The 25443-nt window shown below is 49.9% G+C and overlaps 1 protein-coding gene across 1 annotated transcript in view; it reads left to right on the top strand.

The window, feature by feature from the left end:
• The window catches only part of LOC127396256 (histone acetyltransferase KAT7-like), a 63791-nt gene extending 43529 nt beyond the window's left edge, over positions 1 to 20262 (top strand). Inside the window, exon 8 of the mRNA XM_051643877.1 lies at positions 20161 to 20262. Coding sequence (XP_051499837.1) covers positions 20161 to 20262 — 102 coding nt within the window. The remainder of the gene's footprint in view (positions 1 to 20160) is intronic.
• The last annotated feature ends 5181 nt before the right edge of the window (positions 20263 to 25443 follow it).

Here is a 25443-nt window from a genome sequence, read left to right as displayed (position 1 = left end):
GGAGGTTTTTAAGGCCAGGTTGGATGAGGATTTGTGCAACCTGGTCTAGTGGTAGGGTGCCCAGTTCATGGCACGGGGGTTGGAATTTGCTGATCTTTAAGGTCCCTTCCAACCTTAATGATTCTATAATTCTTTGGAGACAGTAAAACCCCCTCTACAGCCTGCTCTAGGTGAACCTCCTCTGGCAGGGGGGCTGGACTAGATGGTTTCTAGATGATCTTCCAACTCTAACAATTCTGTGATTCTGTGATCTCTGTGCCCTCCCACACAAAGACCCCATCTCTGCTCACACTTTCCTCCCTGGCTCTTGCTTTGCTTCCTTTGTACCTTCATTTGGTGTTTCTGAGCTTGTTACCATGGGCATTCCTACCTTGGCCACAAGTTGAATCACCTAAGATATGTGGTGTTCTGCAATTCCTCATGCTCTGATCTTGCCAGAGGCCCCCCATGTCAGGGTGAGCCACCTGTACACACACATTAACAGGGGTCCAAACACAGCTTCACTCCTGGGGGACTTCAAAAAACTCTGGGGTTCGGTCAGAAGAAACCTCACAGAGTTTTACCCAGAGAAGCAGTCAGTCCTTTGCCAGGGGCAGAATCATCCCCAGAAGGAGGGCTGGCTGAGAGCTGAGCAACTCAGCAGTGACCCTGAGAAGAAGGGCCTGGGCATTCAAGGAGTGTCCCAGGAGCCAGTGGTGTGTGCTCAGAGTTATAAGGCCAGTTGCAAATAGGGCGGCAGAGTGACTGCATCATTGGGAAGGGAAGAGCCATGGGTGTCACCTCCCTGGATTGGGTGAGGCCCTTGATGTGGTCGCTCAAAACATCCTTCTCTCTAACCTGGAGAGAGAAGGGTTTGATGTGTGGACTGCTCAGTGGATGAGGAATGGATGAGATGGTCAGATCCAGAAGGCAGTGGAGAATGGGTCAGTGTCCAGATGGAGATGGTGACAAGTGTTCCTGAGGGGTCCGTCCTGGGACCAGTCCTGGTTAATATCTGTATCAATGACCTAGAGAGCTGAGTGGTGCAAGTGACATGGCTGGGGGACAGGATGCCATGCAGAGCAGCTCATTTGGGTTACTGGACAGCCGAGGACTCAGAGCAAGTGTTAGAAACTTTAATAATGGATCAAAGGAAACAAAGCAGGTCCGTGTCTCAGTTGTAGCGACACAAGTGCAAACATCTTTGCAGGAACAAAACCATGGATGACAATAACAACAGCAGTAATGATGAATAATAAATAAATAAATAATAATATAAAACCAAAATACAAAAAAAACCCCAAACAAAACAGAATTCCAAAAAAGCAAAAAACAAAAACAAATTAACAGACAAACAAAAAGGGTACAATGACATAAAGTGGAGTCACTTCTGGAAAGTGGCTTTAAATCTCACTCCTGACCAAGGAAGAAATCACTTTCCTTGTGGCGTCCTTGAGCTCCTGGTTCCTCATGCTGTAGATGAGGGGGTTCATGGCTGGAGGCACCACTGAGTACAGAACTGCCACCACCAGGTCCAGGGATGGGGAGGAGATGGAGGGGGGCTTCAGGTTGGCAAAGATGCCAGTGCTGATGAAGAGGGAGACCACGGCCAGGTGAGGGAGGCAGGTGGCAAAGGCTTTGTGCCTTCCCTGCTGAGAGGGGATCCTCAGCACAGCCCTGAAGATCTGCACATAGGACACCACCATGAAGACAAAGCACCCAGATGCTAAACAGGCACTAAGCACAAGAAACGCAAGTTCCCTGAGGTAGGAGTGTGAGCAGGAGAGTTTGAGGATCTGGGGGATTTCACAGAAGAACTGTCCCAGGGCATTGCCCTGGCAGAGGGGCAGGGAAAATGTACTGGCTGTGTGCAGCAGAGCATTGAGAAACCCAGAGGCCCAGGCAGCTGCTGCCATGTGGACACAAGCTCTGCTGCCCAGGAGGGTCCCGTAGTGCAGGGGTCTGCAGATGGCCACGTAGCAGTCATAGCACATGATGGTGAGAATATACCACTCAGCTATGATGAAGAAGACAAAGAACAAGAGCTGTGCAGCACATGCTGAGTAGGAGATGGCCCTGGTGTCCCAGAGGGAATTGGCCATGGCTTTGGGGAGGGTGGTGGAGATGCAGCCCAGGTCGAGGAGGGAGAGGTTGAGCAGGAAGAAGTACATTTTGGTACATGTGTGTCCTGGTATTTGCAATAACCATCAAGAAAACTCTTGGCATCACCTGTAGGGTCTTTTCCAGTTTTCCATCTTAAGGTGGAGAAAATATTGGCTCACCCTTTTTTCTGTCCCATGGTGTCTGTCAGTCCTGCAGCAGCTGCTGTGGCACCTCCTCTCTCAGGGAGCTGCAGAAGCCTCCATGGAATTGGTCGTTAGGGAAGGCATGTGTGTGTGTGTCTCAGCATGTAGCTGACATTCTGCTCGTGCATTTGGTGACAGACTTTGGCCAGACCTTCCCTGCAGTGACTTCTCTGTGCTTTGGTTCTAGTGCAGCTGGTGAGTTGCAGGTGGGTTTGTGCTGCAGTTGATGTGGCTCAGCAGGGAAAGCTACAGCCTGGCTGGCCAAGAGCTTCTCTTCATTCAAATCAAACCCCAAAGCCAGGTGTCTCCATTTGGGATGAGATGTTTAGATGTTGTCACATTTGAGTGTGGATTTAAAGCTTGTTTTAGAAGTTTACTATGAATTCACAGTGAGAGAAACTCAAGAGAGGTGAGAAATCAACCCACAAGGATGAACTGAAGGGAAATCCCTGGGCTGGGAAGGGGCAGATGCAGGGGTGCCCAGGCCCAGGCTGTGGCTCCCGGGGCACACAGACCCCCTGCCACGTGCCAGGGCTCTGCAGAGCTTGTCACCCCAGGGGGCAGGGAGGGCCAGGGAGGGGGACACAGCCCTGGGGCACCTGCTGATCCGGAGAGGTGTCCTGCTGGAGAGGTGTCCTGGTGGAGAAATGTCCTGGTGGACAGGCGTCCTGCCAAAGAGGTGTCCTGCTGGAGAGGTGTCCCAGCACAGAGGTAAGTTGTCATTATCAGGGGTGTTTGTAAGGGAAAAGATGAGTGCTCCCAGCTCTTGGAAGCCATGGCTTGAAAGTTGTCAACTGCCCAGGCTCAGCACAGGGTTTTTCTGCTCAGTTTCCAGATCAGCCTCGAGGATGAAGACGTCCTGCTCACCCGATATTGTGCAGCATGTTTTGCAGTTGCCTGAAGAAGAAGCCAGGGCAAAGAAAAGTGCCCCATTTCCTGCAGACTTGGCTGAGGCTGAAGGCATCTTTCACTAGAGTTAGTCCTCAGTCACAAACATGAAAGGAGCCCTGGGACAGATTTTTCTAGACTCCAGCCATCACTTCTCCTCCCATGACCATGGTTGCTTTCAGCACCAGCCCATGACAGACACACTCTCTGCTGTTTGCTCTTGATTTCTGCTGTCTCTCAGTCATGGCTGGTGTTTGTAGCTCATGCGGTGCAGCCTGTTCTGAGTCAAGAGAGAAGAATCAGTGACAAAAGAGTGTTCAGGCAAACATCAAGGAGTCGAAGGGTTGTAACACACAGCATCGAACCTGCTCTGATCTGAGGCCAGGTGTCCCCAGAGCAGCTGCCCCTGTTCCATGGTTGTTCCTCCAGAGTCCCCGCTTGGCAGGGACTGGTGCTGGTTCAGAGCAGGCAGCCCCTGAGACACTTTCCTTCTGTTCCTGAATGCTTTGAATCATCCAGAGTGTTCAGCTCCAGGGCTCTTTCCATGGTCTGAGTGCACACAAAGCTGTTGCGTTGCATCCGTGAGCGTTTTGAGCTGACAAGCAAATGTGGGGAAAATGTGTTTGTTCCCAGCCCTTTCCTTGTGATGTTTCCTTGGGAGTTCTTGAATCTCTTTCTGGATTGTAGCCTCTCCAGGTGCCCCTCATGTTTTTCCAGGGACCTATTTGCCCCTGTCAGCTGCCAAAGTAACACCAGGAATCTTGTCTCTTTTCTCCCCAGCCTCTGCTGGACTTGAAACTGCCCATCCTGGAGCTTCTTCCAATGGAGTTGCATTCTACAAGTATGGATGCTGTGAAGAGCCATGGACCCCTCTCCTAAAGCAGCCTTGCCACAAGGGACCATCCCCCCCTGTTCCTGTGATCATCAAGATCTGTTCTGTATATATCTGTATGAAGTTTCTAGATCTGTCTGTGTGACTCCCCTTTCCATGTTGCAGTAAACCTGTTCCAGTTTGAATTTCCAACCTTTCAGTCTCTCTTCCTTATTCTCCTTTTCTCTTCTCTCGGGAGGGTAACAGAGAGCAGTTCTGCCCTCTGGCTTGTGGTTCACCCTGACCACTAACCCAGGACAGAGGGGACAGTGTTTTCCTGCTGGGGAGCACCCCCCTTTGTTTTTATCCACACAGGCTGTGCTGACTTCAGCAGCCCCACATCTGAGCTCGTCTGACTGCACTTTTCTAGAGGTCTGGGCCTGCCTGATCCACAAATACACCGACAGCCAATGATGCTTTGTTAGGATTTTGAAGGCTCATCCCTCCATATTTTAGCAAAGCTTGTGTTAGTCTTCCCCAGGAATCACTGGGGTGGTCATCTGGCCTCTGTTTACATTCCTGTACTTTGTCCTTGTGAGCTCTAATTGCATTTATCAAATCTCTAACCACTGCTTGGCAATGGTTTCTCTCTGTTTGCTGATTGGGATCCCAACTGGGATCTGCCTGAGTCCAGTCAGTCTGATTTCCTCCTGCCTGTTAGGATGGATTTCACATTCTTTTCCAGGGGCTGCAGGTGATGGGTGTTTACATCTAGGTCCCAGGTGACTGGAGGGTGGCTAATGTGACCCCATCTACAGGAAGGGCCAGAAGGAGGATCTGGGGAACTCCAGGCCTGTCAGCCTGACCTCAGGACCAGGGAGTATCATGGAGAGGCTCATCCTGGGGAGCTCTCCTGGCAAGTGCAGGGCAGGCAGGAGATCAGGGCCAGCCAGCAGGGGTTTAGGAAAGGGAGGCCTTGCTTGGCCAACCTGATCTCTTCCTATGACCATGGGACCTGCCTTTTGGATGAGGGGAAGGCTGAGGACATCATCTCCCTGGACTTGGTGAGGCCTTGGACAGCATCTCCTGGAGAAGCTGGCGAATCATGGCGTGGACGAGTGTTCTCTTTGCTGGGTACAAAACCGGCCGGAGGGCGGCCGGTCACCAGGGGTGTCCGTCGGGGCTCCCTGTGGGGGCCAGTTTTGTCCAGTCTCTCATCACTGATCTGGATGAGGGGATCCAGTGCAGCCTCAGTCCGTTTGCAGACGACACCGAATTGGGTGGGAGTGTCGATCTCCTTGAGGGCAGGAAGGCTCTGCAGAGGGACCTGGGCAGCCTGGATCCATGGGCCGAGGCCAGTTGTGTGAGGGTCAGCCAGGCCAAGTGCTGGGTCCTGCCCTTGGGTCACACCAGCCCCAGGCAAGGGAAGGAAAATAAATCTGGAAGAGTGTCAAAAAGATGTTCAGCTTGCAGGGTAGGACAGAGGTGTTTAAAGCTGTGTGAGCAGGAATGAGAGGATGATACTGACCTGGTGGTTGCCCCCACCATCAGATGGGCCACTCGGCAGGGTGATCACCAGACCAGGACATGAGGATGGTGGTTCCCCTGAGTTCAGTCCAATAGTTGGAAGAACAAGGGGTAGACAAGAGGAAGCAATTCAAGCCCCCCCTTTGGCTGCAGTCGGCAAGGAGGGACCTGTTACAGTGAAGGTTCCTTTCTCAATCTCAGATGTAAGTAATTGGAAAATCACTGCTCGGAGCTGTAGGGACAATCCAAATAAGGGGGCAAACGCTTTTGAGATGATGATTTAGATGCAGGACCCAAATTGGAGAGAGGTTGAAGCCATAATGGATGTTTTATTTGATAGCAGGGAATGGGATATGATTTGGAGAGCAGCAAAAACACGTGGAAGCACAAATTGCCTCCAGTGCTTTGCCAGGAATGGTGGAAGCCCATTTCCCATCTGTTGACCCAGGATGGGACCCTAATCTGGGGATCCATTCAGGATCAGGAATGCAATGCCTAAGGCTATTAACACATCTCAGTGATACTCCCAACTGAAACCTGATGTGTTGAGGATCATTCTGTGCTCTCAGCCGCTCTAACGCAGCAGTTCTCTCTCCCTTTGCAAGGCTCCTGGGTGCTCTACATTCCACATCATCTTCTGTTCCTGCTGGGCTCCAACAACTCTCTCTCAACACGGTTTGCTCCCGGAGCAGTGTCCTTGCAGGAGCTGCTGCTCGGATCCTGCTCCAGCAGCCCCGGGCACATGGCTGCCTCCTGGGGAGCAGGACAGGTTTGTCTGTGGGGGCTCCACGCTGGAGCAGTTCAGGAAGGACTGCAGCCCATGGGAAGGACCCACGTGGAGCACGTTGTGAAAGGCTGTATCCAGTGGGAAGGACCCATGCTGGAGAAAGGGAAGAGCATGAAGAGGAAGGAGCAGCAGAGACCAAGTGTTCTGGACTGACCCCCAGCCCCATTCCCCAGCCCTGCGTGCCACTCAGCAGGGGAGGAAACAGGAACGAGTAATGACAGAGTGAAGTGGAGCCTGGGAAGAAGGTGGCGATGGTGGTTGACATTTCTCTTTGCTTTTCTCCATCCCCATCTATTTTACTTGGCAATAAATGAAATTCTCATCTGATAGGACTTTGGCTTTTTTCAGTGCTTGCTCCTGAGAGCAAATGCTGATGATGTTCCATCAAGCAAAGGATGTGGGGCAGGATCTGCTGGCTGCAGAGCAGGAGGGGTGGATGGGACCACCAGGGCCCTGAGCTGTGGCTGCACAAGCACTGGCAGGTGGCAGCAGGTGCCAGGGGAGGAGGACTTGGCCATGGGCAGTGGCTGCTACCACACTGCCAGGCCCTGTTGCCAAAACCTCTGTAGGCTCATCACGTTCTGCAACACGTGGTTTTTCTCTTGAAACTTTTTTCTATCCAAATCAAATCGCTGGTGTTGCTCCCCAGGCCCCCTCAGAGATACATACAGGTCATAGCAGTAGAGAGGAAACATTCTGTGCCTTGAGCCTTTCTGGGGCAGAAGCAGGTGGAATTCACTCTTCAGTGGAGGTTGTACGTGCAATGGTGGCAGGAACCAACAGAGTGAGGAAAGTGATGGACTCTGAACCATTTTCTTTCAGAGAGGACCTCTTGGTGCTGTAACAGCTAATTCTGCATATACATCAGCTCTAGGCTCAGTAGATGTTCAAAGAAAAACAGAATGTAAAGAACTAATGGAAAAGGAATATCAAAAAGGAAAAAAGAGTTATTTATACATCCACAACATGAATTCTTGCCTTAAAAAGCTACTTAAGAATTGAAATAAGTTCTAGAGAATGACACTGAGTGTGACAACAGCATAGTGCTGCTTCTGTATAAGGACTACTCAGACTGTGGGACCTCAAGTTGTTGACTGAATATTAGGGGGTGTAACAGCAGCCTGTGAAGCAATAAACGTAATAGAGAACTTTTCCCTGTTTCATCTGATTAAAAAAGTCAGTTTCGAACCAGTAAATCTCAGGTTTCAGACAGGCAGAAGACAACTTCATGCAACACAGATAGATTAAGGATCTTATTTCCAAGATGTTAGAGAGGAGTATAAATAGATTTAAAAAGAGATGTAAAGTCACAGACATGTTTCAGCTTGCATTGCAAATGGTACTTTCTTCTGTTCACACAGCAAGGAGGACACATTTTGATAGTCGTGTCTCATGATCCTAAGCAGGCAGACTCAAAGCCTTTCTGAAGTGCTTAGGTAAGAGCTTCAGATGTAGATATTTCACTTGTGGACAGAAATCACCCGTCTCTACCCAGAACAACAGAAAAGCATCTGTGAGGGTTTGTCTCAAAGATTAATCCCCTTGTTTCTGGCAAGGGCTTAAGTGAATGCCTTGACAGAAGTCAAGAAAGTATGGGAATACAGGCCTCTCTCGGTCACTTTCCCAGCTTCCAGCAATTTGCAGCACAGGCAATTACTGAGCCAGGTTTGGTTGAAATAAATGCAATTTATTTAAATTCTTAAAATAAATCAGTGGTAAAATTAATCCACCTAGACTGATCAGGTGGGCTGCTGTTGTAACAGCCCTGATGGGTAACTTCTCCATCCCAAAGCACCTCCCAGTGAGGGCTGTCACCAGGCAGAGGAGCAGATGTCACTCCTGGACTCCATGCACCCGGGAGGAGCAGGACGGTGCCTCTATCTGGGAGCCAGCCTGCTGCTCCCGCAGCTCCCGCAGCTCCAGCTCGCCCGCAGCCATGGCCGGGTGGGAAGCAGCTCCTTCCCCTCCCAGTCCCTGAGCTCCTGCAGGGCAAAGGCAAATCCCTGCTCAGGCCACTGAGGAGGAGTTGTCTGAACCCTTAGGAGACAAATCATTTCTGATGGTGCCTTTTCATTGTGGTAGTGGCTGTACAGACGCTTTTAGAAACCCTGGTTGTTTCACAACAAACATTTGTGTCCCTCTCTACAACTCCTCCATGCACACACATGTTTGCAAAAAGCAGCAGGCACCATCCAGTGCAGAAGAACTTTGCACCCTAGAAAACAGCCAGCTCTGAATTGCCTGATTATTTTCCCATTTGCCTTTATATACTGCAACTCTGAAATATTGATAAAGATTTCTTTACTCTCTGGTGCTTTATTTTCTGAAGAATCCAAATATCTTGGCAGATACTCATGAAGGGCACAGCAAACCCCTGCTGCAAGGCTTTCGTACTGATAAGAGGCTGTGTTGAAATCACTAGTGCTAAATGACCCAGGGTTTGCTTCAGTGCTGCAAGGAGACATTTGCAGCCACATCATAACACACAAACCAGCGCCTCCCTGGTGCCATCGGAGACCCTCCCCAGCACCACAGACAAACCAGCACCTCCCTGGTGCCATCGGAGACCCTCCCCAGCACCACAGACAAACCAGCACCTCCTGGCGCCATCGGAGACCCTCCCCAGCACCACAGACAAACCAGCACCTCCTGGCGCCATCGGCCACACCAGGGGTGAGAAAACAATGAGTGATCAAACCAAACCAACGAGCCCCTCGGGACTGTCCGGCCAGACGGTTCCCCAGGCACCCAGCACTGCAAACCAGCCCTTTGCTGAGGGCTCTGCAAGAGACCACATTGACTGAGGAAGCACTCCTGGTTGGCCTTGACCCTGTTTCTGAGCAGAAACACGAAGCCTTAACCTTCCCCTAAATGCTGCCCCTCACCCTGGAAAAACCCACTGCTCTGATCCCTGACCTCGACCTCACCTCAAAGGCAAAGCCCAAACCCATGACCGCACACCCTCAGTTCTCCTCTATTCCCCATCTCATCCACAGCCTGGATCTCCAGCAAACTTCAGCTTTCATCCCAGCCCTCACCCAAGCCCTAAAGCCAACCTGAACCCACCAAGGCAGCCCACACCCTAGAAATGACCTAGGCACTGATACATCATAGGATATTCGTTAGTAAATTCAATAGACATATAGCCTCATAAAAGTTTACTAAAATATTGAATTTGCTATACTAAGGGTTGCTTTTAAAACAAGGTGCTTTGTGAAGCTATCAGTCAACTATGCCAAGCATCCTGTACTTTGTGATAACACCAAGTCTTCTAAGAACCTGTGGCTCTACAGACAACACTCATGTTGATTCTGACCCACCGGGGCAATCTACCAGCGGGAGACTGGAGACAGGACCAGGACGAGAGACCAGGACAAACACAACAAAGACCCCCACAGGAGACCCTCGAGCAGGCATAATTACAAAGATAGCCAATTCCAGGAAATAAAATGACTATGTAAAAAAATTCTGGGGACTCACTGACATGGAACTGAATATGCATGTTTTTGGTGTATATTAGTCAGGGTGTTTCACTGGCTCCTTGGAGCACTCATGGTGGAGAATCCGCAGTGCTGCCCAGTGCTGCAATAAGGAATGCCTGCTCAATAACAGCTTGGTTGTTGTTATTGGGTCTTGATCTCGGAATCCTTACCCAGCCGCACCAGCCTCCCACTGCGGTGAGGAGTGTTAGAAAGCAGGGGGTTTGGAAGCTCCGAAGTTTTTGTTTCACTGGGAAGGACAGGGTTAATTTTGTGCTAATACAGGAGCTAGTTATGCGGTTCTAAATTCTTGCAAGGAACCTTTAGGTAAAGTTTTCTATAACAGCTGTTGGTGCGACAGGGAAAAAGATGTTATGCCTTTTTTCCAGGTCCTCAGGAGAGAGCTGGGAAAATGGACCTTGCTATACAAACCTGAATGCCCGTTGCCGCTTTTGGGAGTGAGAACAGGAGGCTGAAATGATGGGCTCGGGGAGCCTCACTGACACCAACCCCCACCCCATCCTTGGCTGGCACAGCTGGATCTGCAGTGTGTTTGAGCCATAGGGTGGTGTGAGGGACCAGCCCTCAGGCGGGAATATGTGTCAAAGCTCCATTGTAACCCCTCTCCTTTGCATCCCAAAAGGCCTTCCTGAGAGAACTGAGACACCAATAAGGACCTGAGGAGTGGAGGGGGTGAAGGCCCATTTCAGCTGCTCTGCCTTCCCACTGCAAAATGGATACAGGTATGTCACGAGCCGGTACTGGGGGCTCCCGGCTTCAGGTGCTTTTGCAACTCCCTGATGTGGAGCGGTTTGTGAATGAGCCCGAGGGTCACACGCGGCGCTGTTTGACAGCCGACTTAACATGAGCCAGCAGTGTGCCCAGGTGGCCAAGAAGGCCAAGGGCATCCTGGCTTGTATCAGGGATGGTGTGGCCAGCAGGAGCAGAGAGGTGATGGTGCTCCTGAACTCAGCCCTGGTGAGGCCACAGCTTGAGCACTGGATGCAGTTCTGGGCCCCTCACTGCAAGAAGGATGTCGAGCTGCTGGAGTGTGTCCAGAGGAGCTACCAAGTTGTGAAAGGAGGTTGTAGGGATCTGGGATTGGCCTCTTCTCTCAAGGGAATAATGACAGGACAAGAGGAAATGGCCTGAAGCTGCACCAGGGGAGGGTTAGAGTGGATATTAGAAAGAATTTCTTTACCAAAAGAGTGATTGGGCAGTGGAACAGGCTGCCCAGGGAGGTGGTGGAGTCACCATCCCTGGAAGTGCTTATAAGAAATGTAGATATAGTGCTTAGCAACATGATTTAAGCACTGAACATGTAAATTAGGTTATGGCAGGGGGATTTAGGTTACGGTTGGACTTGATAATCTGCAAGGTCCCTTCAAACCAGGATGATTCTATGATTCTATGATTCTAAGGATAGTAAGCTTCCTGTGAGCCCCCTTTGCTGCCCTAAGGATCTTGAATTCCACTATTTCATGGTCTCTACAACCAAGGCTGCCCTTGAGCTTGGCATCCCTCACCAGCCCTTCCTTGTTGTTGAGATCAAGGCCCAGCACAGCACCTCTCTGCCTTGTTTCCTCGATTCTTAAAAAAACCCTGGGATTTAGTCAGAAGAAACCTCACAGAGTTTTACCCAGAGAAGCAGTCAGTCCTTTGCCAGGGGCAGAATCATCCCCAGAATGAGGGCTGGCTGAGAGCTGAGCAACTCAGCAGTGACCCTGAGAAGAAGGGCCTGGGCATTCCAGGAGTGTCCCAGGAGCCAGTGGTGTGTGCTCAGAGTTATAAGGCCAGTTGCAAATAGGGCAGCAGAGTGACTGCATCATTGGGAAGGGAAGAGCCATGGGTGTCACCTCCCTGGATTGTGTGAGGCCCTTGACGTGGTCCCTCAAAACATCCTTCTCTCTAACCTGGAGAGAGAAGGGTTTGATGTGTGGACTGCTCAGTGGATGAGGAATGGGTGAGATGGTCAGATCCAGAGGGCAGTGGTGAATGGCTCAGTGTCCAGATGGAGATGGTGACAAGTGTCCCTCAGGGGTCCGTCCTGGGACCAGTCCTGGTTAATATCTGTATCAATGACCTAGAGAGCTGAGTGGTGCAAGTGACATGGCTGGGGGACAGGATGCCATGCAGAGCAGCTACTTTGGGTTACTGGACAGCCAAGGACTCAGAGCAAGTGTTAGAAACTTTAATAATGGATCAAGAGGAAACAAAGCAGGTCTGTGTCTCAGTTGTAGCGACACAAGTGCAAACATCTTTGCAGGAACAAAACCATGGATGACAATAACAACAGCAGTAATGAGATATAAAATAATAATACTAATAATAAATAAAACAACAACAAACCCCCACAATGTAGAATACCAAAAAAGCAAAAACAAATTAACAAACAAACAAAAAGTGTGGAATGACATAAAGTGGAGTCATTTGTGGAAAGAGGCTTGAAAGCTGTTACACTTGAACAATGAAGAAATCACTTTCCTTGTGGCGTCCTTGAGCTCCTGGTTCCTCATGCTGTAGATGAGGGGGTTCAGTGCTGGAGGCACCACTGAGTACAGAACTGCCACCACCAGGTCCAGGGATGGGGAGGAGATGGAGGGGGGCTTCAGGTAGGCAAACATGCCAGTGCTGATGAACAGGGAGACCACGGCCAGGTGAGGGAGGCAGGTGGAAAAGGCTTTGTGCCTTCCCTGCTGAGAGGGGATCCTCAGCACAGCCCTGAAGATCTGCACATAGGACACCACCATGAAGACAAAACAGCCAAATGCTAAAAAGACACTAAGCACAATAAGCCCAAGTTCCCTGAGGTAGGAGTGTGAGCAGGAGAGCTTGAGGATCTGGGGGATTTCACAGAAGAACTGTCCCAGGGCATTGCCCTGGCAGAGGGGCAGTGAAAATGTACTGGCTGTGTGCAGCAGAGCATTGAGAAACCCAGAGGCCCAGGCAGCTGCTGCCATGTGGACACAAGCTCTGCTGCCCAGGAGGGTCCCGTAGTGCAGGGGTCTGCAGATGGCCACGTAGCGGTCATAGCACATGATGGTGAGAAGGGACCACTCTGCTCCAAGGAAGAAGACAAAGAACAAGACCTGAGCAGCACATGCTGAGTAGGAGATGGCCCTGGTGTCCCAGAGGGAATTGGCCATGGCTTTGGGGAGGGTGGTGGAGATGCAGCCCAGGTCGAGGAGGGAGAGGTTGAGCAGGAAGAAGTACATGGGGGTGTGGAGGTGGTGGTCCCAGGCGATGGTGGTGATGATGAGGCCGTTGCCCAGGAGGGCAGCCAGGTAGATGCCCAGGAAGAGCCAGAAGTGCAGGAGCTGCAGCTCCCGCCTGTCTGCGAATGCCAGGAGGAGGAACTGGCTGATGGAGCTGCTGTTGCACATCTCCTTTCTCTGGGTATGCTTATCTGTTGAGAAGGAACAGGCAGTACAGAGTGAGGCCAGACCTCTCCAAGCAAAACATCTTGCACCTCTCGTAGCCACCCCACACTCTGACTCTCTTTTCAGGAAACCTTCCTGCAGCTCCCTCACTTCAGCTCCAGGGCTTGCTGGCTGAGGAATCCGTTGGGAGCAAAAAATCTCTGATGAGTTCCCCAGGAGTCTTTCTTTTTCTGCAGCAAAGGTGAACTAGGAATGCCACGTGATCTCAAATTAAAGTTACTCCTGATACATCAAAGAGCTTCTCGGCATCACCATCCCCACTTTGCCCAGGTGCAGAACTGAGCTGACAGGATCTTGGTTGGTTTGTTTCCTGTTTTTGTTTTTTTTCTACAAGGTGCACCTGCCACTTTTGGGAGTGGTTTTGGGTGGTTGCACTCCCTGACATTGCTACTGCACCCCAAGTGCAACCCCATGGGTGCTGAGAGGCAAAGGGCCTGTCCCTCGGTGCAGAGAGGTGAGCTGCTCTGCCCATCAGTCCCGGTCTCAGCTGCTCTGTGTTGGCAGCTTGGAGCTGGGGGACCAGCACACCCAGGGCTTCCCCTGAAGAGAAACTGGACCCTGCTAAAAGAAGGGAATCCAGAGTCTAAGAGAAGAGAACAGAACCGTCACCTTTTCTTATGGCACCTGAGGAGGATCTCATCTCTTCCCACCCAGGTTGGGACACAGAGGGATCACTGCAGCTGCCCACATGTGGCTGTCCAGCAGCACTTCCATGGCCTTGGCACCCACGTGTCTTCTCCATGGGCATCCTTGGTGGCACAGCTGTACTCTGGGAGAGCCGTGCCCTTCTGGAGGACAGCCTGCAGCCCAGCAGGACACCCAGGGAAATGGCTGCATGTCCTGAATTGCCTGCAGGAGACTTGGGCACTTTGCTGCCACAAACACACCTGCAGAGCAGGATCCAAATGGTCAGTGTCTGGGCAGGAGCTGAACCTGCCCTCCCTCCTCCTCCAGCCCCCACCCCAGCCAATCCAAGGGGCAGGCAAGGGCAGCACAGGCAGGAGGGGACAGCAGTGACATGGCACAGGGCTCCTGCCCAGGGAGGAGGGACAGGCAAAGACAGATGGAGATCAGGGGCTTGGTCCTTTCTGGGCTCTGACTGCTGGGGGGCAATGGCTGCTCAAGACCCCCTGGGCTTGAGGGCAGAGGTTCTGCTTGGGCTGGGGAAGGAGACCAGGGAGGAGTTGCTGCAGGGAAGGTGTTTGCAGCACAGCAACTGCAGGAAGGTGCCACATCCCCTCCCCATTGTTTCTGGCAGCAGATTCCTCTCCCTGCCTGCCTGTGTCTCTGCTGCTGGAGCTGAGCTGCCAGGAGCCCTGTCCCTGTCCCCAGCTCAGCTCCCTGCCAGTGATCACAGCCCCCATCCCACCGCTGTCTGCTCAGCTCTGCCTGCAAACCCTGGCCAGGGGCATCTCTGTGTCTGCAGGGGCTAAAGACCAGATGACAGAAACCTGCTGTGGCTGGGAAGGGGAAGATGTTGCTGAGCTGATGTGCTTCTTGAGAAGTCCCCTTAGAAATGCCAGGAGGTAGGGAGGAAGCTGGGACCAGCCCTGAGCCAGGCAGCACTCTCCTGGCAGCAGAAGGACTCTGCCCTGCTGGAGGTCACTCCTTCCCCCACAGCTTCTCCCCACAGTCCTTGAGGAGCTCCCCGGGCAGGCTGAGAGCTGCCCCTGGCAGGCAGCACAGCCCCTGCCCCAGCACACAGCCCCTCAGCTGCAGGACCCTGCTCTGACAACAGCCCTGGGCACCCCTGCCTGCACACCCCCCTGCACACCCTGCTGCCCTCCTCAGGAGAAGGCAGCCTCCATCCCCTCTCCCTGTGACTGCATCAGGGAAGACCTGCCCTGGGTCAAAACTCCCTCAGCACTGAAGGAGCCTTGAGAGCCTTTCTGAGAGATCTTATTATCCACAGGCTGTTCCTGCCTTAGGAGGCTGCTGCAGAAAAGCCCTCAGCATTAAACTGCACTCAGTAAAACATTGTTCCTTGTCCCTCTGATGGAGCAGCAGGGAAGCCCTGCTCCACAGGACATCCTTATTGTCTGTACTAGAGGAACTGTGAGAAATGTACTTACAGATCCCAGAGGCTGTGAGATGCTCCAGCTTTGGGAGATCCTTGCAGCAACTGCAGCTGCATTGTCCTGCAGCCACAGACAGAAGGTGTCAAAGACTGAAGCTCTCAGCATCCTTCCAGCCCAGGCTGCCTTTATCCTCTCCCTGCCTGGCTCCTCTCCCCTGGTGCCTGCAGGCAGTGCCCTCAGCCCTGGGGCTGTGCAGAGGAGCTGCTCCTGGGCAGAGCTGTCTCTCTGCAGAGCTGCCCACTTGCCAGCAGCTCCCTCCACCCCAGGAGCCCAGCCCAGCTCAGCAGCAGAGGACCAGCCCGAGGCAGCACTTGCTCTGCCCCCCCTGGGCTCCCTCCAGCTGTCCCTGGGGCTCTAAGGGCTCACAGCTCCTCCCAGGCAGCAGGGGCTGACACAGGCTGATGGCACCACTCAGTGTCTCTCTCTCAATGCTGCAGAGATGGATTTTTCAAGTGGGGTTTCTCCTAAGGTCAGCTGGTGGTCTGCCAGAGGTGTAAATGTTGCTGTCCCCACAGCCCCATCCCATGGCCAGGAAGGACACCTCGGCAGGGACAGGCAGGGATTGAGCTCAGTCCATCAGGTGTCTCCTCTCTGCTGAGCAGCCCAGGGACTGCAGTGGGGTTCAGCTCTCCCCCATGCACCCCACAGACCCACAGGAGCTGAGATTCCTCTGGCTGCAGCAGCATGGGCAGAACAGAGGTGCCTGCCAGCCAGCCCCTGCCCTGGGCTGCACAGGGATGGAGGGTGGCACTCAGCTGCTCTCACACAGGCACCTGGTGGCTTCTGAGGTGCCAGGGCTGGCCCAAGACTTGTGGATGTGCTTGCAGGTTTTGATGGTGCACACATGGGACACCCAGACCTGCCTGAGCACAGCTGTGGGGCTGGAGGGGAGGGCCACTTCATATTATACCCAATGTTCAGGGCATCTGAAGGCCTGTTAGACTCACATTCCCATGGCAGCTGCTGGACTTTCTGCTGACCAAAATGACACGTGTACTCGAGGGAGGGTCAGGTCTGTCTTGAAGCACCATCCAGTGCACTCCCATTACCTCAGGTCACTGCAGAAGTCAGGCCCATGGACACCCCTGCACTGGTGGGGCAGCTTGCACAGCTTTGGGTATTGTGATGGAGAGACACAAGCTCCTCAGGAGACACTCCAAGTGGTTGGGGAAGGTGGGACAATGAGCCTGGGGCAGGGCCTCTGGAAGGGTTGGGCAGCTCGAATGCAGTGTGGGCTGAAGGTGGGTTCTGTCAGCACTGGTAGGTTAGGAACAGACAAGACTCCAGCGAGTGTGACATGAAGGTGGGAGGTAGATCACTCAGTCATGGTCAGGAAGTGGACACAAGATGCTGAAGGCAAGCGTTGGAAGTCTCCCAGTCAGCAGCCCTGGCACTCACTGGGCTGGCAGAGTGACTGGGTGCCAACGGTCTGGTCCATTTCCTGAGAGTCTCAGGTTGAGCTTCTTACCCCAGGGGCCAGGTGGGCAACGAGGATGAGCTGGATGTCTTCCACCTCTGCAAACTGGCTGGGCTCACCTTCTCCTTCAGCAGTTCTGAGCCTTACTGTGCAGAAATAGGCAAGGCAGGGAGGGCGGTGGGGTGGCCCTGTATGTGGGAGGGTTTTGATGGCCTAGAGCTGAATGATGGTGATGATGGGGCTGAGTGTTCATGAGTAAGAATCAGGAGGAAGGCCAACAAGGCAGGTACCATAGTGGCAGTGTGCTACAGAGCACCTAACTAGGATGAAGAAGCATGTGAAGTATTCTACAAGCAGCTGGGAGAAGTCTCAAGATCACTAGACCTTGTTCTCATAGAGGACTTCAGTGCCCCAGATCTCTGCTGGAAATAAAGCACATCAGAGAGGGCAGAGTCTAGAAGGTTCCTGCAGTGTGTGGAGGGTTCCACCTCTTGGCTCATACAGTGCTTGGACATGTGTGTCAAGATCCTGTACTGCAGGGCAGGGGGAAGATTTCTGTGCTCAGCCTCAGTGGGTTGTGCTGCCCACCTCCCATTCCCTGTGGATACTTGGACAGCTCGGGGTTAGTGTGTGAACCAGCCTCCTGTTGGTGAGGGTGACCTCCTTAGCCCTGAGTTGAAGGGCAGAACATGGATCTGCAGCTGCACATTCAGTGCTGAGCAGCAGCACCATGTGTGTCCTGCCTCTGGTTGTGTCTGCTCTTGGGAGGCTTCAGAGGAAGGAACAAAGAAACAAATGCAAATGCTAAATTTTGCACTGCGGGAAGCTGGGAGGAGGCTTTTCAAGTGACCAGAGATAACCTTGAAGCAGAGGATTAACACAGTACAGTGCAAGCAAGCAGAGATCCAACCTTCTGCTTCCTTCACCGAGTGGTATCAGATACCACAGATGTGGTATCTGGGGAGTTAAGAGATTGATATCACAGACGTCAATTCCCACCCTTAAGGAAGCTGGGCTTATCAAGTTTCATCACAAATGGAATTGTTTCCTGGCCTAGCTGCTTTGTGTGAAAGACTGTACCTCATTTCTCAGATAATTCAGAATTTTCTTGTCATTTGCCACTGTTTTGCCCACTCTTGGGGTGTCCCACTGTAATAAACAGATGTATTCTACTCTCCTGCTTCTAGATCTACTGTCAAAACCTGTGTCTGCTGGCAAAACTTTTCTTGGACCATAAAACACTGTATTATGATGTTGAACCCTTCCTCTTCTATGTCATGACAGAAGCTGACAACACTGGCTGTCACCTGATAGGTTATTTCTCCAAGGTTAGTTGAACATCCATACACACCCAGGCACAACTCCATGGCCAGCTATCCTAGGCTTAAAGTTGTGCACCAAACACCCAATGTAATGGCTAATCAAGCAAGACACTAAGCCAGGTTGGTAGCTGAAGGATGATTGTGTGACTTGTTGTTAGGCAGGTTTTTCTGCTGTTGCTCCTTTCACCTTGTATTGTATCAGTTGCACAGGCTTGTTCAGTCTGCTGGGATGATGATATCCCCATTGTTTGTACAGATCAAGACCTGTTAATCTCTCCTCTCTCTCTCTCCTTGTTTTTACCAGAAGAATTATTTTCTCAGCTACAATGTTTCTTGTATCCTGACAATGCCCCAGTACATGAGGCAAGGTTATGGCAAGATGCTCATTGACTTCAGTAAGTATGGAGAGAGAAATCCTGGAGGCATGATAAATCTAATATATCTATGGTTGTGGCTGAGCAGGCTTCATTCTAGCTGCTTTCTCTGTGTGCTAAAGAGGGTAGCAGTCAGGAGGGAGTAGTTTAGGAAGGATAAATGTTGGGTTTTTTTTTTCCTTTGCAGGCTATTTGCTTTCGAAAGTAGAAGAAAAAGTTGGCTCTCCAGAACGTCCTCTGTCTGATTTAGGGCTCATCAGCTACAGGAGCTACTGGAAGGAAGTTCTTCTTTGTTACCTGCATAATTTCCAAGGAAAAGAGATTTCTATCAAAGGTATGCTTCCCAGGGAAAAGGGTTGCAGTGAGTGGGTTCAGGAACATCCCCCTGCATCTCATTCATTCATCTTCCTTAAAGATGGGGCACGTCATGCTTCACTCCTGGAGATGTTTGTGTAGCAGCAGAGCTGGAGGAATATTCCTATAATTGGGTATGGCTGCTTTCCAGTCCTGCCACCACTAAAGATAAGTCAGCTTGAAGAGTTTAAAACTATATAATGGCTTATTCTTTAAAAAAAAATACATTTAAAATATTCAGAAAGGACTTTATCCCTCTGTAGATTAGAATAATTTAATTTTCTAATTAAAACTTGAATTTTAAATAGGAAAATGGCTCCACTGAGAGGCTTTCTGATGCTGTGGGAAAATGTTGAGACTATTTGAACTTCTTTAATAGTATTTATATGATGATGGCACCAAGGAGTGTGCAGCATCTCCCAGACGTGTCAGGGTAGTTCTGAAGGGTGAAAGGCTGCAAGTCAGACAGCCAGAGCAGGTACCTCCTCAGTATGTGCAGGGCATTTTGTGTGCATCCCTTCCAAAGGAGTTGCCTGAAACTTGGAGGTGACAACTAACAATTACAGGCTATTGCAGGGGAATCTGTGTCTGTTCTAACATAAAGTGCTGCTGGTTTGCAGAAATCAGCCAGGAGACTGCAGTGCATCCTGTTGACATTGTTAGCACCTTGCAGGCACTTCAGATGCTCAAGTACTGGAAGGGAAAACACCTGGTCCTGAAAAGACAGGTAAGATTTGTGGTGGCTATTTCTGCATATTTTTTTTGTTTCCTTGTATTTAGCTGTTTAATTCAGATGAACTCATTGACATCAGTATTTCCTTTGTGTTGTGCTGGACTTTCCAGTCTTTTGGTTCTAGCCGAGGGGGAACACTGTAGTTTTCAAATGCAGTAACTGATCAATTATGATGTGAACATCCAAGGTGAGTCTTCAGTAGTGTAGAATATGGTGCACTGACTTTCCTTTTCTCACATGTGGAATAATTTTGCTCAGTGTAAGTGGCTTTTTAGGAGACAATGGATCAATATTCCCATTGTGCTCCTCCTCATGCGTGCCCTTTATTGGGCAAATGGTTGACATAGAAGTGAACTGAATCAATGGAATCTTGAATGAGTCCTGTTTAGACGTGAGAGAAGTGGTTTATAAGTCCCCAAGTATGGCACCTCTCTTTTGTTCTTCCCTCCCTGAGACTTCACTTGGTTGCTAAAAGCAGCTGATCAGTGGGATTGGAAGGGCCTGGAGAAAGCTCTGCAGAGGAAATGTTATTTTTTGTCATGTTGAGCAGTTAGGAGGCTGGTCACCTTCAGGCTTGTGGACTTGGCTGTGTGCTGTTGTACCTTGGATAATTCTCCAGTGTGGATCACGTGTTTTAACCTGCCCTTTCATGCTCTTTCCCTTAGGATCTGATTGATGAATGGAGAGCCAAAGAGGCTAAAAGATCCAACAGCAATAAGATAATGGATCCCAGCTGTTTGAAATGGACCCCTGCTAAGGGAACTTAACTGTCTCTCACTCCTGAAGCCAGTGAACCCCAGCAGTAGGAAGTACCCTAGGGATCTCTGTCGTATCTGTTGTTGTTGTGATTGGCTGGTACAGGACCCTCCCAAAAGTTCAGTTCCCCTTGGTTCTGTCCTGGCCCAGATCTTTTGTGCTCATCACAGATGCTGGTTCTGAGGAACTTGATGTTTCGGCCTCAGTGAGGTTGCAAGGATTGGATCTGTGTAGGACCCAAACGAAGCTCCTAGCAGCACTGGCCCAAGGAGTTCTGATGTCTGGTACTGTACCTGTCCAGTCACTGGTCTTACCCTCATGTTCTGATTCTGACGAGGTTGTGTTGTGTCCTATAATCTGGTTGTTTCTTCCTTCAGGTTCCTTGCAAGAATTTAGAACAGCATAACTAGCTCCTGTATTCACCGAAAATTAACCCTGTCCTTCCCAGCTTCATGGTTCTGCTAGGGAATTTAATTCAACCTCCAGCCAGTCTGAGCCCTTATCTTGATCTATTGTCCAGATAGGATCTAATTTAGACCTAGAGGCTTCTGCCAGGATCGGGGACAATTCATTTTCCAATGCTCTTCTTGCTTACAATATACACACTGATATAACCCAACCAGGCTCGATTTCAGCAGTAACTCAGACAATGATCTCACTCTGGCCTGGTCTCTGCTTTTTTGCTTTCTGTTATCCAGGGCAGGCCGACATGTAAACAATACGTAAAACATTTACAGTTAGGTTCCGGGTCCCAATATATCAATTTTTCTAGCAGGCTCACATAGCCTCTCAAAAGAGATTGAAAATGCCTTGTCAGACCCCTGTTTAACCTCATGCACAAGTTTGTTCGGTTTGGTTTGTGGGTTCCAACCTGGACCCCATCCAAAATTAATTGTTGGCATTCCTCTAGTCTGTCCAGGTCCCTCCTGGAGTTAGGATTCCAGTCTGGGTTCTCCCTGGGCAAAAGGTGGTTAATATAATCTTGTGGATGTTTATATTCCATTTCTTTAGCTTTTTCAACTCTTCACTGTTTTCATTACTGAAGAGAATTATTATTTATTTCTAATATTATATTATATTTTTCAATTATCATTATTACTTTTAGTAGCTTCAATACTTTTCTTTGCATTGGCCCCACAAACTGTTTCCAATTTAACAGGTCCAATGCTTTAAGAGGGACGTGCATATCAACCAGCCGTCCTTCCACCTTGAATGCTTATCTTAAAGGGCCATGAACAGCAGGACACTACCCCACTCTCCCAGCCACCTGACTGGAATCTGTATCCTCCAAACATCTACTCGCCCCCATTTCACTCCTCCTTGTATTACCAGGGTGGAGAGGGAGGGCTGAGGGTTCCATTAACTGATCCTCTATATTCTCATCGACTTACAACAACTTTCTTTACTAAACTCACATTTCATTATCATAAAACCATCCACACGCGGCACATCTCATCCTCCTTCATGCCTGCAAAACCACATTGATTGCAATACACAAGTCTTCAGAGCCTTACTCCCAAACTTATTCCAATCTCCAGAATACATGCTAATGGTGAGCATTTAGTAATGTCACAACCTGCTGAGGATACAATTATCGTGTTACAAGACACAAGTGAAACAAAAGGGCAATACCAGACACAAGCTAAACATTTTTAACAGTTACCAGACAAGTAAGACAGCTAAATTTTTTCACAATACCACCTTTAGAGCAGGTCAGAGGGTGGGACCATCCCACAGTCCCTTTGCCACTGCGGATGATTTTGCAGGGAAAATAACATATCTGCGTAACTGATCCTCTCTCCTGAGAAATAAGTTGAAGGAGGGTATTATAATTTGGGGTCCCATTCATTGGCCACTTTTTCTTCATTTTCTAATCGATATGGCGGCCACCATTGGTTACAATATTTGATGAGAGTTTTTTTACAAAGTGACTCTCCCTGCCCCTCCGCAATATTCTTCCAGTAGGCCCATATACAGCCCAGGGGACATTTCTTAAGAATTCCACTGTCCTGTGTGTTTCTCATTTTTAACCCAACACAATATACTTCAGTGAGGCTATAAATTTTTCCCAAATATCAACAGGTCAGCCCCACAATTAACAATTCCAATTACACCATTGTCTCAAAAAAACTTACATTAATCACATAAAACAGGGAACTTGGGACACTTACAAAACACACATTAAACAATTATCAATCCAGTTATTATCCCTTCAGCAGCTGCTAAGACACTCCAAGTTACTATCAATCACACTTTGCTATTGTTTCAATTTTAAAGAGATCTCTAAACATAGTTACAAATGACAAAACTTTCACTTTGTTCGTCTCCGGCCGCGCCCCTCGCGGAGCTACGGAACCGCGGATCACGTCTCAGTCACACACACACACCCAATTCACAAATATTTCAACCAATCTCATGAGATAATACAATTAAATTCCCAAACAAAAAATCAGTATTTCCAATAATAACTCAATATCCAGATAACATTTTTCCAAGTTCACAACCTAAAATAACATTTGCCGAGTCTGATATACCAGGAAATCAATACTTGTACAAGCTCACTCTACTGAGCTTATACCGCCAACGCACACTTACGTGTGCTGAACCAAATGTACCAAAGCTCACTCTACTGAGCTTGTACCCAAAGCAGGCTCACGCGTGCTGAACCAAAAGCTCACTCTACTGTGCTCTCGCCACCCTGCGGGGTTCTTACGAACTGTGACTTACGAGGCAGCCTTCCAACTGACCAGTCCCAAAAACAAACAAACAAACAATAGAATGCCTTATTCTTACCAGAGGTCCTTGTCTGCTCCCGCCTGGATCCGCCGAATCAGAGTCCCTCCAGAGAACTCTCTGGGGCCAGCCTAGGGGGTCACCGATTCGGAGGTTCCCGCAGCCGAGCAGAGCAAAGAGTCCCATCTGGGTCACCAACTGAAACAAAAATTCGGAGCTTCCAAACCCCCCTGCTTTCTAACACTCCTCACCGCAGTGGGAGGCTGGTGCGGCTGGGTAAGGATTCCGAGATCAAGACCCAATAACAACAACCAAGCTGTTATTGAGCAGGCATTCCTTATTGCAGTGCTGGGCAGCACTGGGGATTCTCCACCATGAGTGCTCCAAGGAGTCAGTGAAACACCCTGACTAATATACACCAAAAACATGCATATTCAGTTCCATGTCAATGAGTCCCCAGAATTCTTTTACATAGTCATTTTATTTCCTGGAATTGGCTATCTTTGTAATTATGCCTGCTCGAGGGTCTCCTGTGGGGGTCTTTGTTGATCCTAGTCCTTTGTCGTCTTTGTCCTGTCTCTGTCCTGGTCCTGTCTCTGTCCTGGTCCTGTCTCCAGTCTCCCGCTGGTAGATTGCCCAGGTGGGTCAGAATCCACATCAGTGTGTCTGTAGCTGCCAGGGTCTTAGAAGACTTGATGTTATCACAACCTCCAGGATGCTTGGCATAGTTGACTGATAGTTTCACAAAGCACCTTGTTTTAAAAGCAACCCTTAGTATAGCAAATTCATTACTTTAGTAAACTTTTATGAGGTTATATTTCTATTGAATTTACTAACAAATATTCTATGATTTATCAACGTCATAATGGATGACGTAATAAAGGGTGATGTCACAGTGGTGATTTCATAGCAGATGCCGCCATAGTTGGGGACATCATAATGGGTGACGTCATAGTTGGTGATGTCATAATGGATGATGTCATAATGGGTGACATCATAGTTGGTGATGTCATAATGGGTGGCGTCATAGTTGATGATGACGTAATGGATGACATCAAAATGGGTGATGTCATAATGGGTGATGTCATAATGGATGATGTCATAATGGGTTCCTAGAGGCAATTAGGGGGTTCCTGGGAGCAATTAGAGAGCACCTAGAGGTAATTAGGGGGTCTCAGTGGCAACTAGGGGCTTCCTAGAGGCAATTAGGGGTTTCCGAGGCGTAATTAAGGTGTTCCTAGGTGTGACTAGGGGTTCCCAGAGGCAATGATGGGGTTCCTATGGGTAGTTAGAGGGTCCAAGTGGCAATAAGGGGGTTCTTAGGGGTAATTAGGGGGTCCCAGTGGCAATTAGGGGATTCCTAGGGGCAATTATGGGGTTCCTGAGGGTAATTAGGGAGTTCCTAGGGGCAATTAGGGGGTTTCCAGATGCAATTAGGGGATTCCTAGGGAAAATTGGGGGATTCCTAGGGGTAATTAGGGGGTTCCTAGGTGTAAGTAGGGTGTTCCTAGAGGCAATTAGAGGGGCTCGTAGGGGTAATTGTTGGGTCCTAATGACAATCAGAAGGTTTCTAGGGTTAATTAATGGGTCCAAAGGTCAATTAGGGGGTCTCCGGGATGTTTAGGGGATTCCTAGGGGTAATTAGGGTGTGCTAGTGGCAATTAGGGGATTCCTAGGGGTAATTAGGAGTTCCCAGTGACAATTAGGGGCTTCCTAGGGGCAATTAGGGGGTTCCTAGAGGCAATTAGGGCTTTCCAGTAGCAATTAGGGGGTTGATAGTGGCAATTAGGTAGTTCCTAGGGGTAATTAGGGGGTTTCTTTGTGTAATGAGGTGGTTCCTAATGGTAATTAGCGGGTCTGAGGGAAAATGAGGGGGTTCCTATTGGCAATTAGGGGGTCCCAGTGGCAGTTAGGGGCTTCCTAGGGTTAATGAGGGGGTCCAAAGGTCCCCAGGATATTTAGGGGTTTCCTAGGTGTAATTAGGGGGTCCCAGTGGCAATTAGAAGGTTCCAACGGGTAATTAGGGGCTCCCAGTGCCTTCCTAGAGACAATTGGGGGTTCCTAGAGGCAATTAGGGGGCTCCCAGAGGTAATTAGGGGGTCTCAGTGGCAACTAGGGGCTTCTTAGAGGTAATTAGGGATTTCCAAGGCGTAATTAAGATGTTCCTAGGTGTAACTAGGGGTTCCTAGAGGCAATGATGGGGTTCCTATGGGTAGTTAGAGGGTCCAAGTGGCAATAAGGGGGTTCTTAGGGGCAATTAGGGGGTTTCTAGGTGCAGTTAGGGGATTCCTAGGGGCAATTATGGGGTTCCTGAGGGTAATTGTTAAGTTCCTAGGGGCAATTAAGGGGTTTCTAGGTGCAGTTAGGGGATTCCTAGGGGCAATTATGGGGTTCCTGAGGGTAATTGTTAAGTTCCTAGGGGCAATTAGGGGGTTTCTAGGTGCAGTTAGGGGATTCTA

The sequence above is a fragment of the Apus apus genome, unplaced genomic scaffold (assembly GCF_020740795.1).
Source record: "Apus apus isolate bApuApu2 unplaced genomic scaffold, bApuApu2.pri.cur manual_scaffold_41_ctg1, whole genome shotgun sequence".
Classification (NCBI taxonomy): domain Eukaryota; kingdom Metazoa; phylum Chordata; class Aves; order Apodiformes; family Apodidae; genus Apus; species Apus apus.
This window is presented reverse-complemented; position numbering and strand designations above follow the sequence as displayed.